Source organism: Cervus canadensis, chromosome 21 (assembly GCF_019320065.1).
Source record: "Cervus canadensis isolate Bull #8, Minnesota chromosome 21, ASM1932006v1, whole genome shotgun sequence".
Taxonomy (NCBI): Eukaryota; Metazoa; Chordata; class Mammalia; order Artiodactyla; family Cervidae; genus Cervus; species Cervus canadensis.
Window position 1 is genome coordinate 40816926 of NC_057406.1, and position 14569 is coordinate 40831494.

At 35.8% G+C, this 14569-nt stretch overlaps 1 protein-coding gene and 1 pseudogene across 9 annotated transcripts in view; one reads left to right on the forward strand and one right to left on the reverse strand.

Moving 5' to 3' along the window:
• The window catches only part of BICD1 (BICD cargo adaptor 1), a 246604-nt gene extending 236135 nt beyond the window's left edge, over positions 1-10469 (forward strand). For 5 of the 8 annotated variants that reach the window (XM_043440940.1, XM_043440941.1, XM_043440942.1 and 2 more), the window contains 2 exons: positions 847-922; positions 4490-10469. In XM_043440940.1, coding sequence (XP_043296875.1) covers positions 847-922; positions 4490-4577 — 164 coding nt within the window. In that variant the 3' untranslated portion in view covers positions 4578-10469. Of the gene's footprint in view, positions 1-836; positions 923-4489 lie in introns of all 8 variants that reach the window. The other 3 variants (XM_043440943.1, XM_043440944.1, XM_043440950.1) reach the window with 2 other exon arrangements.
• A 2073-nt stretch (positions 10470-12542) lies between these two features.
• The window catches only part of LOC122423993, a 6770-nt pseudogene continuing 4743 nt past the window's right edge, over positions 12543-14569 (reverse strand). The window contains exons 2-3 of the transcript XR_006264266.1: position 14120; positions 12543-13855 (exon numbers count right to left, since the gene is read on the reverse strand). The product of XR_006264266.1 is annotated as a nucleolin-like (transcript). The remainder of the gene's footprint in view (positions 13856-14119; positions 14121-14569) is intronic.

Below are 14569 nucleotides of genomic sequence, written 5' to 3' on the forward strand. Positions count from 1 at the left end.
ACAATGTATGCATTTCTAACTAGCTTAGCAGGTGATTGTAGTACATCAGCAAACAGACTGCTCTTTGATTATCTCAGAACACAGTCTTTCTTGGGAGTAGATGAGTAACATAACTGATCAACTAAAGAATGAACTTTTAACAGCTAGTGATTTGTCAACCTAATGTGAGTTATGTGATTTTCAGAAGACAAAAATAAAAGACTTCTCATTCAGGTTAGCTTTCTTCATCAATCCAAGTTACTAACAATTTAATACAATAAAATAAACATTCTAAGACTTCTAACAATTCTTACTTTTGATAAATAAAATCTATTTTCAGAAAACTGTGAAGCTAATTTTCTTCTCAGATATCATTCTATTAATCATGGAAAAGTGTGTATTGCATGCTTTTCTCAATATACCTGTGGGATTAACAATATACCTGTGTGTCCAAATATAAAGTCAGCTATCTGAATATAAAACATTTTGGAATAGCAAATCTAAGTGCTGAGCAAGTAACTACCACCATGTTCAAGTTTAAAACTTGAGGATCTTTCATTATGTTAATACATCTTTTATTTTTGGATGTAACCAAGCATCAAATATGAATGGCTATGTATGTCCTAATGTACTCGAGAAATTTCACTACTAATTTTGTTTCACTAATTTTTAAATACTGTGTTTAATTAAGGAAAAAGCCTTGTCTTCTCTATTGGCATCATTCAGGGAAAAAAAGGTTAATTCAGATGTTTCTGTGTGACTACACATTCCTCACTAAATCTCTCAGGCAACTGCCTAAGTTACTGTTACTAACACGTTGCTCTGTCATCTCTTTGTATACATGTCTAATTTATCAGTTTCTTATAGATTGTCAGCAGCCTGCTGCCTCCGTACCGCCACAGTGCTCACAACTAGCCGGGAGGCAAGACTGCCCAACTGTCAGGTAAATTCAGACGTCCTTACTCTTCCCACCCAGCCACATGTCAGTTCCACAGACCCCAAGCTCTCCTTTCCCACATGATGACTTCTTATGTATAATTATACTTGCCACATTTTATTTCAAACATGGACTATACAAACACACATTGGATTCCTGAAGTTCACATGTGCCCACTGAAAATACAAGAGAGCTAGAATTTATTTTACTGGCCACTAGCAGGTAGACTACAGGCTGCCTTCAGCTCCCTTTTGTGAGTAAATCCTTGGATTAGTCCAGGGTTTCATTACCTTTCAAAACATAAAACCTGGAATTGTCTTTTGCTTTAGAATATATTACTCAGGCAAACAATTAGGAAAGTATAAAGCTTATCTAATGTCTGTTCCAAGACAACTTTATGGAAGTGTTTCCTTTTTTTTGTCCACTGAGTACCCTCAGTGAAACTAAAATCGAAAGATGGAGAGAACCTTGTAATTGGCATTCAAAAAAGAATATTTTCAGTGATAGTGCCTTTATGTAAGATTCACTAAACAATTTTAAAGGCAGGTCTACAGACTCCCTGGATGGTAACCTGGAGAGTTAGCTAAACAATTTCTATTCCAATGAAAGCATTGCAAATACATCATGAATTTACTTTCATGGTAAATTTCATGGGCAAACTTCGACACAAGCATCAGAGCACCCCATCAGGACCTAAATGTTTTCTTGAAATCCTTCATCTCCAGTTATTTGGCCTCTGATGATGTCTAGTTTTTATAATCTGGCTGTGGCTTTTATAGCCTGCTTGTTGTTATCTCCTTATTTTTATATGACTGTTGCTCTTCTCCCAGGGCAAGGCTTCTTTTGAGTAAGGGCAGGCCCAGACGTACTTCCATGTGTCTGAGGAGTAGACATCAGTAGCAGGCTGCATGTTGGTCATGGGTTAGAGCTGAGAGCTGCAGATGCTTTCTGCAAGCAGCAGCAGCCAAAGCCCCAGTGTGACTTGGTCTCTGAGGCAGTTGGGCAGCCAGCTATTTAAGTGGAACATCAAGTTAGTAGGAGAAAGTATGTGATTAAATAGGCCCCAAGCCAGTGTCTTCCGACAGTTATCTCAGCCTGCTGTTCCCACCACTTCCAGCAACAAGGTTTTTACTTCAGGAAAGTTCTTCACTAACATACAAATGCTATGTAATAAGAGCAGCCAACTGTAGAGCAATTTCAATTACTAAGTAACTGAATATAATTATAAATGTTCAAATCCATCTCAGTGGGATTCTCTGTTTGTAATGCAGAAGAACATGGGCTCTTAACTTAGTTGTTCTCCGAAAAGCACCTTCACCCCACGCAAGGCTGGGGTAGTGCCAGGCACACGACAGAAGCTCAGTGAGTGAACGAACTCTGGAGTCACATTATCTGGGTTTGGTTCCCACTTCTGATACCTACTAGCTGTGTAGTCTTGGAAGTTGCTTTTGCTGGCTAAGATTCCATTCCTTTACTTGTAAAGTGAGAAAGAGAATGGATATTGGGAGGATTCAGGGAGGCACAGGCCTGGCCTACAGTGTGTTCTCAATATCTTTAATTACTACTAACCACTCTTAGCACCTAACCATTCCTCAAGACAGAAATCTGCAATCTCTTATAACCGCTCTAATTTGCTTGGGCAAAGAGTGGAGAAAGCTACTGGTTTAAGTGTTTCAGTTAGATAAGAAATGGAAAAGCTAATGAGGAATCTTTCTAAGTTTAATTTTATCTCACCTTGCTTTTTTTTTTTTTGAGAACCAGTTTGACTAAATGGTTAGAACTTATTGTGATTAAGTGATTATGATTATTATGATTAAATTATTTGATTAGAATTTATCAAATACAGTATTTATATTCAAGAAATGATTCCTTAATCTGTAAGCCAAAGATATGCCTCTGTCACATAAAATACACAGTACAATTATATTTTGTGCAAATTAAAAATAGTAATAGTGTAATAGGAAATATTTGTAACCTGTCACTTTAAGAAATCAGAAATAATGAAAAAGAATTTTAATTATCATGAACGACAGAATGTGTTGGGCTAAGTGAACTGTAACCTGTGTGTAAGCTGTCACTATACACTTCACCGGGTCAAACGGAAATGCTCGCCTTCCTTTATACAGAAGATTATTGAACTCCATGGGTCTTCAAGCACTTATCCCTCTTGTATGATGTGACCACCTTATGCTACTTGCCATAACTTATGCTGAATCATGTTTCCTTCCCTAAAAAGAAACTTGTTCTAAATCATGCAAACTTAACTGAAAGAAACTCAGGTCCATGGGAAAGTCTGCCTCTCTTATTTCCAGGTCATCTGAGGATGGAGGAAAAATCCTGCCATGCAGTATTTTCTTAGTCCTTGTGTTGAACCTCCAACTCTCCCATGTTTACTTACCACATTTTAAAAATAGATAAGAAAAATCATTTTTATCACTGGTTGTCCTAACTAGTGCAGAAGAGCATATCTCCATTTAAGCTACATTTAAAACAGTTCAAAGATCTTGGGAAGAGAGACCCCAAGTAGAGTAGTATTGTACATAATTATGATTTTGTATTAAAACTCAAGAGGTATACATGAAAAAGCAAAGATAAAAACTGTTTAATGAAAAAAAAACTGTTTAATGCTCATTTTTAATGACTTGAATGATTATATTTGCTTTTTAAAATTATGATTAAATTAATAAATAACAATAATAAACCTTGAATAGCTCTCTCAAATAACACTCCTGGCAGAAATTATTCTGTGGTACTGAATTCCAAAGTATAAAGGAAAAAAGCAGAGTTTTAGAAAAATGCCAGTCTTTTTCAATTGAAAAAATTCCCCATAATGTGATTTTCCCCCATAATTCACATTTTAAAAGGTCTGAACCCAAATGTATTTGTAATATTACCTTAGAAAATTCAATGATTTTGCATCCTTATTCTGCAATATTATTCATCAAGCCGTTGATGAGCCTGAGCATTTCTGTGTTCATTTAAACTGGAGGCTCTCAGAAGTGGTCATGTGGGAACAACCACATGCATCATATAGTTACTCTTCTGTCATCTTTACACTACCAAGCTAAAACAGATAGAGGGAACCCTTAGAGCAAATTAGACTTCCACAGGCAAATTAGTTGTACTGAATCTGGATCTACCAGAGAACTGTGAAATCCGCAGAAGCCTTGGTTCAGTAGGTCCCTGTCCCCAGGACCTTGTTAGAAATGCAGATTCTCAGGTCCCACCTCAGACCTATTGCATCAGAATCACTCCCAGTTAATTGCTACATAATCATTAAATTTTGAAAAGAACTAATCTTGCAACTAACCCGGAGACCTAGGGGAATGACTGTGTGCAGAAATTGAAAACAGTGATTGCCGGGAAGGAGTTCATATGTTGTTTCCCTAACACGTTTCATTTTTCTTCTGGGGGACATTTTTTTTTTTAATCTACAGTTGTCTTGGCATGCTTTAGATTTAGGCCATTTTCGATGCAAAATTCCTGTGAAAAGAATGTCTGTCGAACCCTTACCACTGTGCAGAGCCCCTTGCTAATTTGCCTCTTGCTGACATGCTTGTTTCTCATTTGCAGTCCTGACGTAGCTCTGCCTGATGAGCAGCCACATTCCAGCTCGCAGTGCGCCCCTCTCCACTGTCTCTCCAAGCCTCCTTACCCCTAGTCTTCATCTCCCGCGGACAAACACTTGTGGTGAACGTTTTGTAGCCATACACAGGATACTGCCCAAGATCCAGCAGCTGGTTTCTTCTCGTTGGTTAGATGTTTGATTGCATTAATGGCCATCATTTCGGAAGATAAGAGGAAGCTGGGAAGAATAACACAAAGCACAGACTCCGGTGTAGCAAAATACTTTATGGTTTCTCTAAATCACAAACTTCTGTAATCAAATGGCTACAGTTAAGTTAAATCAAATCAAAATAAAGCGAAACAGGAAATATGTATCTCAGATGGCTGGCTTTACCTCGATAGCATAAGAGAGACCTAAGACAATGTAAAATACATATATTGTAAAATCATCTTTCCTTATACTTCAATTTCAGCTATAGAAGTTAAATCTAATTTTTTGGTCATTGATATTTATTTTGTACTTTACTTGCCACATATATATGTCTGTAAAAATCATTTCTGTGAGAGGTGAACTTCATTTATTTTTAAGATTTGCATAATATGTTCAATTAAGTATGAATTTTCATTTAGTTTGAAATCTGGAATTGGCCGGACTGGTCGTTTTTCTTGCACAAAATGATAAACGAGGTGCATCGGAATGTTAACAATAACTGTATTTTGCTGCTACACTGATATTGTTTATGCACTTACTTTCTAATCAGTAGCTCATTGACCGCTGGGTTGTTTTTGTTTTGTTTTTTTAACTAGAATTCTTCATTGGATGTTATTAAGTAAATCTGAAAAAGAGACTGTTATGGTTCATTGACTTATTCAACTTTTGACGGCATCTTTAATTTTTTTTAATTGCAGATAAGTAGACGCACTGGTGCTGCTCCTTTGTGTGTGTATGAGTGTATGTAATAATGTTAAAGAAGGCTAAATAACATGATGGGCAAAAATGGTGTGTTTATTTAATGACCAGAATTTTTTTTACTTCTCCCAAATTCAGGGTCCTATTAGGAGTCTTTCCTGCTATAAGATACCAAGTATAAATGGGAAATATATACATATACAGATGTAAGTTAGCCTTGGGTAATTAACGTACCCAGAAAGTGTTCAAATTTTGATTAAAATTGTATGTTTTGTTGTTGTTAGTTTTTCTCATAATGAATCTTCCTTGCCAAAAAAAAAACAAGAGGTAATAAACCTTAGCTCATTGTCTACTTTTGACAAACACTCAGGTGCCTACAATCATATTATATTGAGATAATTCATGTTCCTAGTTAATTTACAGATTCTGCTGGGTAACTTTTATGACTTAATTTAAGGCAGTGGATTTTCACAGCAAAATTTATTTTGCACATAATCTGACAAACAAGGAAAACAGCTAATTGAGCTGAAAGGTCTAATACTCTTGGGCTCCTTATATCAAGTGCTGCCCACACACCTGCTCCTAGCCCTGATTCCTTGTCTAGTCAGGTAGCCTTAACTTGTTTAAATCCATAACGGTTTGACCTTTTCCTGTAATGATATCTGTAACTTCTCTTTAAAACAAAAGCAATCCTCACTGTTAACAAAAGGTAGTTAACAATGCAGGGCTCCAATGACGACCCAGTAGGAGTCACTCAGCTGACTGAGTGAAGTAGCGGAGTAGGGTGACCCATCAAAGGTGGCAGCCAGTCGGCAAGTCTTAAAGCACAGAGCAGGGGCTCTATCAGTCATACACCTTTTAAGTAGTGGTCACTGTTACCAAAGCAACCAGGAGATTTTGAGTTCCTTACATGTGTGCCATTTTCAACAGTGTCATTTATTATGCAACTTGCAGTAGCTGAAAATCTTTATCCAAATAGAGATTCAGGTTGAAATATGGAAAAAGAAACAAATCTTCATAAAGCCCTGATCATGGCAATCTAACTTTCTGCTCTTTCCACCTGCACTGCCTTGCTGTTCCTAAACATTTTCTTTATTTTGTTAGTGTTGTATCTGCCTGGTACTAGTCTTAGTGAGACAGCATGGATGTTATTAGAGTTCAGTTAAAGGAAGCTCCCCCACCCCTACCCCTGCTTTTTCAAGTATCATGTGTTGGGACCTGAAAAGTGGCATAGCTGCTAAGTTGATTTTTAATAAAAACTGTGCCTGAGGGAAAATATGCCTTTTTAAAAAGTACCTCAGAACATTTTCCTATTTTGCCTCCTCAGTTTCATTGGTGGTACAGGGAATTCAGCAGTAAGTATCGTCTGTGTGTAACTACAGGGCATTCGTGCTTCCCCACTCTGTATTGTGACCAGCTGAAAAGCTGGGCCATAGACAAAACATTTATTTCTTCCAATAAAAGTTTATCATTAAGTCTATTATGTACTAATTTTGTTTCAGTTCATTATATTAATAGAGTGGGAAATGCTTGTTTTGAAATAGCAATTCTATAAAAATGTTAATTTTAGCAAATTTTGCCAAAAAGATATAGAAATTTGGAAATAAATTTCTCATTTTCAGCACAAAAATAGATAATAGTCCTTAAGCAGTAAAAGAGAATTCCATGTATTTAAATTGTGGCATCACTTAGTATAGTTTAAACTGAGCCATATCTATATTTGTTTATAGGCATTTAAAATGGCCAAATATGTGTAGCATTGATAAAAATCAGTACCTGTAAACATCAGGATTTAAAAGGAAATTGGTAAACCGAAGAACTAGTAAAAATAAAAAAGAATGACTTCAGTAAGGCTAGTTGAAGATGGACTTGGGGAAGAAAAATCAACTATAGAACTATAATGAAAATACTGGCTAATTATTACAAATACAGTGAGCAAAGATTAAAAATAACTAGCAAGACTTTAAAAAGTAAGCACAATTACCATACTGGAAAGAATAGAATTCAGAAATGCTTCCCTATTGAGAATTTTTCTTAGGTAAAAAATATAAAATAAAAAGGAGCAATAAATTGCCTTTGGTCTGGGTGCACAGGGGTATACAGGACCCTAGAATTAATCTTTCCAATCAATTCATGACTCATCAGATCCTTTTTTCATATCTGTTCTGTTTCAATAAGAAGAATTTGGAGGACTTGGAGAAAATGGAAAGTTATTAAATAATTAAGAAAAGACCTATTTATAAAGATTATACATTAGCTTAAAGAAGAAGAGGTAGTGATCTTCAAGAAAAGAAAAGTTAATAAAGTTAATAAAGGATAGGTACCCACTATGGTTACCATTACTAAGTCTAGAATAAGAAAAACAATCATCACTGTGAAGCATTTATATTCACTCCGGGAAAGAGATTTTTAACAGTGGGAAATTGATCAGTGAAATTGATAATCATAAGGAAGATTTGTTTTTTAAGAAGTAAATATTATTGGTTGAGAATTAAATATTATTGATTTTCTAGTAAGGATTAAGTTGTGTGGCAAGATATGATGTGTGATAATTCTGCAATTCCACAACTTTTTGCTTCTTTTATTTAAAACTTAAAAAATACATTAAAGTTATACTGATTAGACATGAACTATTTAGCAATCTTAATTTTTCCAAAACATTTGGTGAAAAACAAAACAGGGTTGTTGGTGTTATTTTTCCTTCCAGCTGTATTTCATAATATCTTGAAAGAATGTAGTAATTTTACTATAAAAAAGCCTCAATTGTCAGAGTCTAAAAAGACAAATGTCCTCAGGAATATTTCAGAAATAGGTATGCAATCCCTCAGGGGAACAAATGCCTCTCAAATTTTATCTTTTCTTAAAAGAATCTTCAATTTAAAGTATTTGCTTTTTCCATGCTTTGGAAAATTTTCCTGTATTGATAGTCTTTCTGTTTCAAACAAGCATGAAACATCACTCAAATAAATCAACTACAAATGTGGACATTTTCTGATATTCTGCTTTAAATAAAGTCCTTATAATTCTCAATTGGAAATTACAAAATATGAAAAGGAAGAAATGAAATATATTTTATACTGGGTTAAGAATGACAAATTATAATCAACCAGCCAAAAAACATAATCTGTATCTCAGAAAGACACACCATGGGAAACTGATGGATTTTCACCAAGGAACTGTGCTGGTTCAACCCATGGAGGCCACTGCATTAATATCATAGATATAAAGAAGAACTAGACTCAAAAGGAACTCTTAGGATAAATTTTAAAAATTTGCCCTCCATGTTTTTTGTTTATTTATAAACCAGAGTGATTTTAAATAGTCCTTATATTTAAGATTGCAAAAAATTTACAACATGTTTTCAGTAAAGAGAATATAATTCTTCAAAAAGCTATTAAATTGGAGATGTGATAGAAAGCATGATCAATGCTGATACTGATTGACAAGTTTTTACTTTAAAATCAATTGCTGTAGACATACAAGACCAATCTAACTCCCGAGTGATCTTTTCCATTGTCTGTAATAATGCCCCCACATGAGTTGTATCTGTAATTTAATTCATCTTTATTTAAATGCCAAGTTAACTACCACAGAATGTGGTATATGTATCCTGATTCTTTCATGTTTACATCTGAAAGATGTCATCTAAACATCTCTTTTGTCCTTCTTACTCAAAGAATAACTAAAAAAAATTCAGTATTAAGATATATTCCCCAATCAAGAATTTTCCAGAAATAATATTCTGCTTACAAAGAAGAGCAGCAATTAACTGCCTTTAGTGTAAGGGTGTGAGTGCATAAGAGTCTGCTGTGTAAAATGTTGCATGAGATATTTCACATCATGTAAGCTTTCCCATGTTCATAATACAAACACTATAGAAAGTCTTATTTCTCTTGTGACCTCTCATTAGGTATGTAAGGAGATCATTACCTGTATCTGGTCTCCTTCCCATATTGAAATGCATGGCTCTATTCCTCAGTGTATTTTTATCCCTTTCCTCTGGAGTTATTTAAAATTTGCCCTATTTAAACTGAAGCCTGGATAAACTGCCAAGCCAGATTATTTCCATGATCAAAGTTTAATTGCTATAGAACTTTGGTTGAGAACACATTTTAAACTTTTTTTTCTGTCAGAATTATTGTTATGGTTCTCTAATGAAAACACTGAGACGTAAATCTGATGCTTTCTAGTGTGACTGTTTTTCTCTTTAAAAAGTCATTTTAAAACAAAGATCACAGAACTATAAAGAGAAATGTCATCATTTTGTTGACAAATCATTATTTGATGATAATGGAGACACAGAATGAATTGTTTTGTTGTTTGACCTCAGAGATATGGTTGTGCACCAAATCTTAGAGGAAGTAAATGATTTTAATATTATTGTCACAGTTTTTATCTCAATGGTTTGACTGTTATAGTTGATTAAACAATTCTTTGAAAATATTTTATGACATCTTGGACACAGTGTTTTTATTTGCACGAATATGCATATGTGATGAACCATACATAATTCTGGCATTGTATTTCTTTCCAGTATTAACAATTGTGTAATGTGTGGCCAACCCTGATTTGTATACTGTATGATTATTGTTGTAATGATCCTGCATTTAATTGCAATTTTGTTATTATCCCTTTCAGTGTTAAATGATGTAAAGTGTTCCCACCGAATAATGATACCATATGAAAACATGACTAAAAATCTGACATAAGAAACTCTTTAGTTGCTAATTATTTTTTAAAATTTGAATTTCAAAGGAAATTTGTTCTTGAAGACAAATGTGTTTATTTTAAATCCAAAAAATTATTTTATGAATTCATTTTTGCTTGTCCTTTTAAACTTTTTTGTTGTTGACAATCCTAAGTGAATGTCTCATGGGAGAATCCATACAATATGTGCTTGTATTTGTATTTGATCATGCACTCAATGGTTGGAAAAGGCACTACAGTGCTAAGAAAATAACTGAGGCCAATACATCAATATATCAATTCTTTTATCTTGGTTTATGTTGCCAACTGAATATGGTTTAATGTATAACTCTTTCTAGTAAATAAACTGGTTATCTTTCATTCATTTCATCTGTGCTACATTTTTATCAGTCTGAGCAGTTTTTCTGTATTTTATATTGATTTGTACTTAGACAAAAAGAAAAAAATTATGAATTTCTATGATTTATATATTTACTCAAAGTGAGCACTTACTCAAACTAAAAACTGAATGTTTTGCTTTGACATTTCTACACATTCTTATTAAGAAATATGTATCAACTTTGTCCATTTTCTCTTTTTCTTAATATCATCACTCCTACTTGTAATCTTTTCTAAAGTTATTTTGACAGGAGGATACGCTTAGCTGAATTGGGTTAGAAACATACCAACATTAAGGAAATGCCTATTCCTAAGAAAGGAAATATTATTTTAATGAAAGAAGAATGAAGTTTGTATACTTTATTTTGGGAGACAATGCTTTGTTCTCTTCCATATGAAGAAACAGCAGATCCCAAAACTTTAAGGAAGGTTAATTTACTAACTCCTTCTCCAGATATTTGGGGCTTCCCTGGTGACTCAGACAGTAAAGAATCTGCCTGCAATTGTAGGAGACCTGGGTTCGGTCCCTGGGTTGAAAAGATCCCCTGGAGAAGGAAATGGCTACCCACTCCAGCATTCTTGCCTGGAGAATTCCAAGGACAGAGGAGCCTGGCAGGCTACACAGACCATGGGGTCGCAAACAGTCGGACACAAATGAGTGACTAACTCTCCAGATATGTGTTGTGGCAAATCGGCTGCTTTGGGAGTCATCTGCTTTGACTTGGTTTTATTTCTAGAGGCAGAGGAGAACCAGAATATTGACTTATGTGAGGTTCTAATGAGTTGAAGACTCTAATGCAAGCCTTGTTATAATGAATCAAATTAACCCACCATGGACACTGCAACAGTCCCAGCTGAAGTAACCTGCTTACCAGTTGAATAAATATAACGCTAGAAAGAATAGTATAAAGTTCCCTAAAAATCTCTTTTTTTGTGTCTTCTGAAAGCTATTGTTTTTCTTTGAGATTATAAGTATATTTGATCCTTGATTTTCTCATATACAATAAAGCTGATAGTCTGCTACATTCAAAAGCAAAAACAACTGGATCACTCTCCAGGAGTATCAGGGTCTCTTCTCATCCTACATTTTGTAGGCAACTTGGACTGAGGGCAGTGTGGATGGTTCTGCAACCCCACTGAGGATAAGAAAGGGGCCAGAATTGATGACATCTCCTAGAAGGGGTTTTCTTAGTTTTGGGTTACACATTGACTGTCACACTAAGAACTCAATGGAAGTCCTTGACTCCTTGCCATCTACTTTTCTGATAACACATGTGGAAATGAGTTTATAGAAACTGTCACCTACTATAAAATGAACAGGCACTAAATGCCAACTAATGGGGGGAAATGGTCTTTAAGTGAATTGTTATTCCTATCATTTTCTCCTGTCAATCTAAAAACTATATCTCTAAGGTTGTATTTGAAAGAAACTTAAGGTGAATAATGAAACAATCTGAGTCCCTTCTTAAACATTTTATGAATCAACTATCATTTAAATACCTTAAGAAGAAACTCAGAATAATTCATCCACACCATAACTCTCAATGAAGATAAATTTCACTGGGAAAAAATATTGTCAATGTCAAAGGTAAACATAATTTATAATATAATTCAAATGTAAAAAACAATATAAACAAATCATAACTAAGTATAGTGACATCCTGTTAAGTAGTAAAGAAATGTTATAACTGTCTACATAATTTGTGAGACCCAGTGTAAAATTAACACACAGATCTCTCTGTTCAAAAATTATTAAGATTTTCAAGGCAGTAACAGCAGACACTGCATTAACAGGGAGTTCTAGGCACAGGGCCCTGTGCGACTGTAGAAGTCCACATGCCCAAGAAGCCAGCCTGTTCTCAAAATATGCTGAAATAATGATTTAGAAACTCAACACAATGCAGCTACCCAGAAAATGACCTGGGCTTTATTTATTTATTTATTTTTTTTTAGAGTTCTAGGACTTTTAATTTGTCCCAAAATTGCTGAAGCAAAAATCATGATAAAACATTCTGCTTTTCTTTACACCCCCCAACGCAAAAAAAAAAAAACAACAACAACAACTCCGTAGGAAAAAAATGGTTTTGTACATGGGAAGAAACAATATAAATTCAAAACTTACAGATAAGGGTTAGCTCTATCACTCATCTCTTTAAAAAGTTTATACGAATATCCAGTCAACACCAACAGGGTTATCTCCCTTGAAATGTTATCTATACGGATTTCCAAGTAGACCACAGGGCTGTATACTGTCTTGGAATGTCCTCAGAAGGCTCTGCCATTGATCAGGTAACAGAGGAAAAACCCCAGAGTTCTTTCTTTCAAATGGAAGAGGGAGAGACAGGGATAGAAGAAACTATTCAAACTTCGTCTTCTTTCCTTGTGGCTTGTGGTCTCCTCCTCCTCCTCTTCCTCCTCGGAAGCCTCCTCGCCCTCCAAAGCCTCCCCGGCCTCTGCCACCAAATCCACCTCGGCCACCTCTGCCACCACCTCGGCCTCCAAAGCCACCTCTGCCTCCTCCTCGACCACCAAAGCCACCTTCACCCTTAGGTTTGGCCCAGTCTAAAGTGACTTTGTTTCCATTGATTTCACCATCTTCCATGGCCTCCTTGGCAGCTTTGGCATCTTCCTCACTATTGAAGTCTACAAAACCAAACCCTTTGGAGGATCCAGTCTCCCGGTCAGTGACTATCCTTGCTCGAATAGAGCCATCAAACGACTCCTTTAACGTCTCTTCGGTGGTATCCTCAGAGAGACCTTTGACAAACAGAGTTTTGGATGGCTGGCTTCTTGCATTAGGTGATCCCCTGGGTCCTTGCAACTCCAGTCTGATGGCTCTGCCCTCAATTTCCCTTTTATTACATGAATTTAAAGCTTCTTTAGCATCTTCAAATGAAGCAAATTCTATAAATGCATACCCTTTAGATTTGCCATTTTCGTTCTGGGGCACCTTGATATGAGTTGCCTTCTCAAAAACTTCCTGAAGAGTTTCTTCCGTTGCACTATAGGAGAGGTTGCTTAAAACCAGGGTTTTTGATTCACCACTCCAAGTGCTATTCTTTCCCCCTCTATGGTCTTGACTTTGACCTTTCTCTCCGGTGTAGTACAGAGAAATGGATCGCCCATCTATCTCTGTTCCCTGCTTTTCTTCAAAGGTTTTTTCTGCATCAGCTTCTGTCTTAAATTCAATATAAGCAATCCCTTTACTCTTTCCATCCTTGCTGACTAATCTGATCTCCACAGCAGCTTCAAACACTTCTTTTCATTCATCCTGAGTAACTTTGTAAGGCAGATTTTAGCCAAAAGTGTTCTTGCATCTCAATCTTTCTTACTGTCTTTTCCCTTTGGTTTTTCTAGTTTAATTTCATTGCCAAAGACTTTTTTTTTTTTTTAAATTTTTTATTAGTTGGAGACTAATTACTTCACAACATTTCAGTGGGTTTTGTCATGCATTGATATGAATCAGCCATAGATTTACACGTATTCCCCATCCCGATCCCCCCTCCCACCTCCCTCTCCACCCGATTCCTCTGGGTCTTCCCAGTGCACCAGGCCCGAGCACTTGTCTCATGCATCCCACCTGGGCTGGGGACCTGTTTCACCATAGATAGTATACATGCTGTTCTTTTGAAATATCCCACCCTCACATTCTCCCACATAGTTCAATAGTCTGTTCTGTATTTCTGTGTCTCTTTTTCTGTTTTGCATATAGGGTTGTCGTTACCATCTTTCTAAATTCCATATATATGCGTTAGTATGCTGTAATGTTCTTTATCTTTCTGGCTTACTTCACTCTGTATAATGGGCTCCAGTTTCATCCATCTCATTAGAACTGATTCAAATGAATTCTTTTTAATGGCTGAGTAATATTCCATGGTGTATATGTACCACAGCTTCCTTATCCATTCATCTGCTGATGGGCATCTAGGTTGCTTCCATGTCCTGGCTATTATAAACAGTGCTGCGATGAACATTGGGGTGCACGTGTCTCTTTCAGATCTGGTTTCCTCAGTGTGTATGCCCAGAAGTGGGATTGCTGGGTCATATGGCAGTTCTATTTCCAGTTTTTTAAGAAATCTCCACACTGTTTT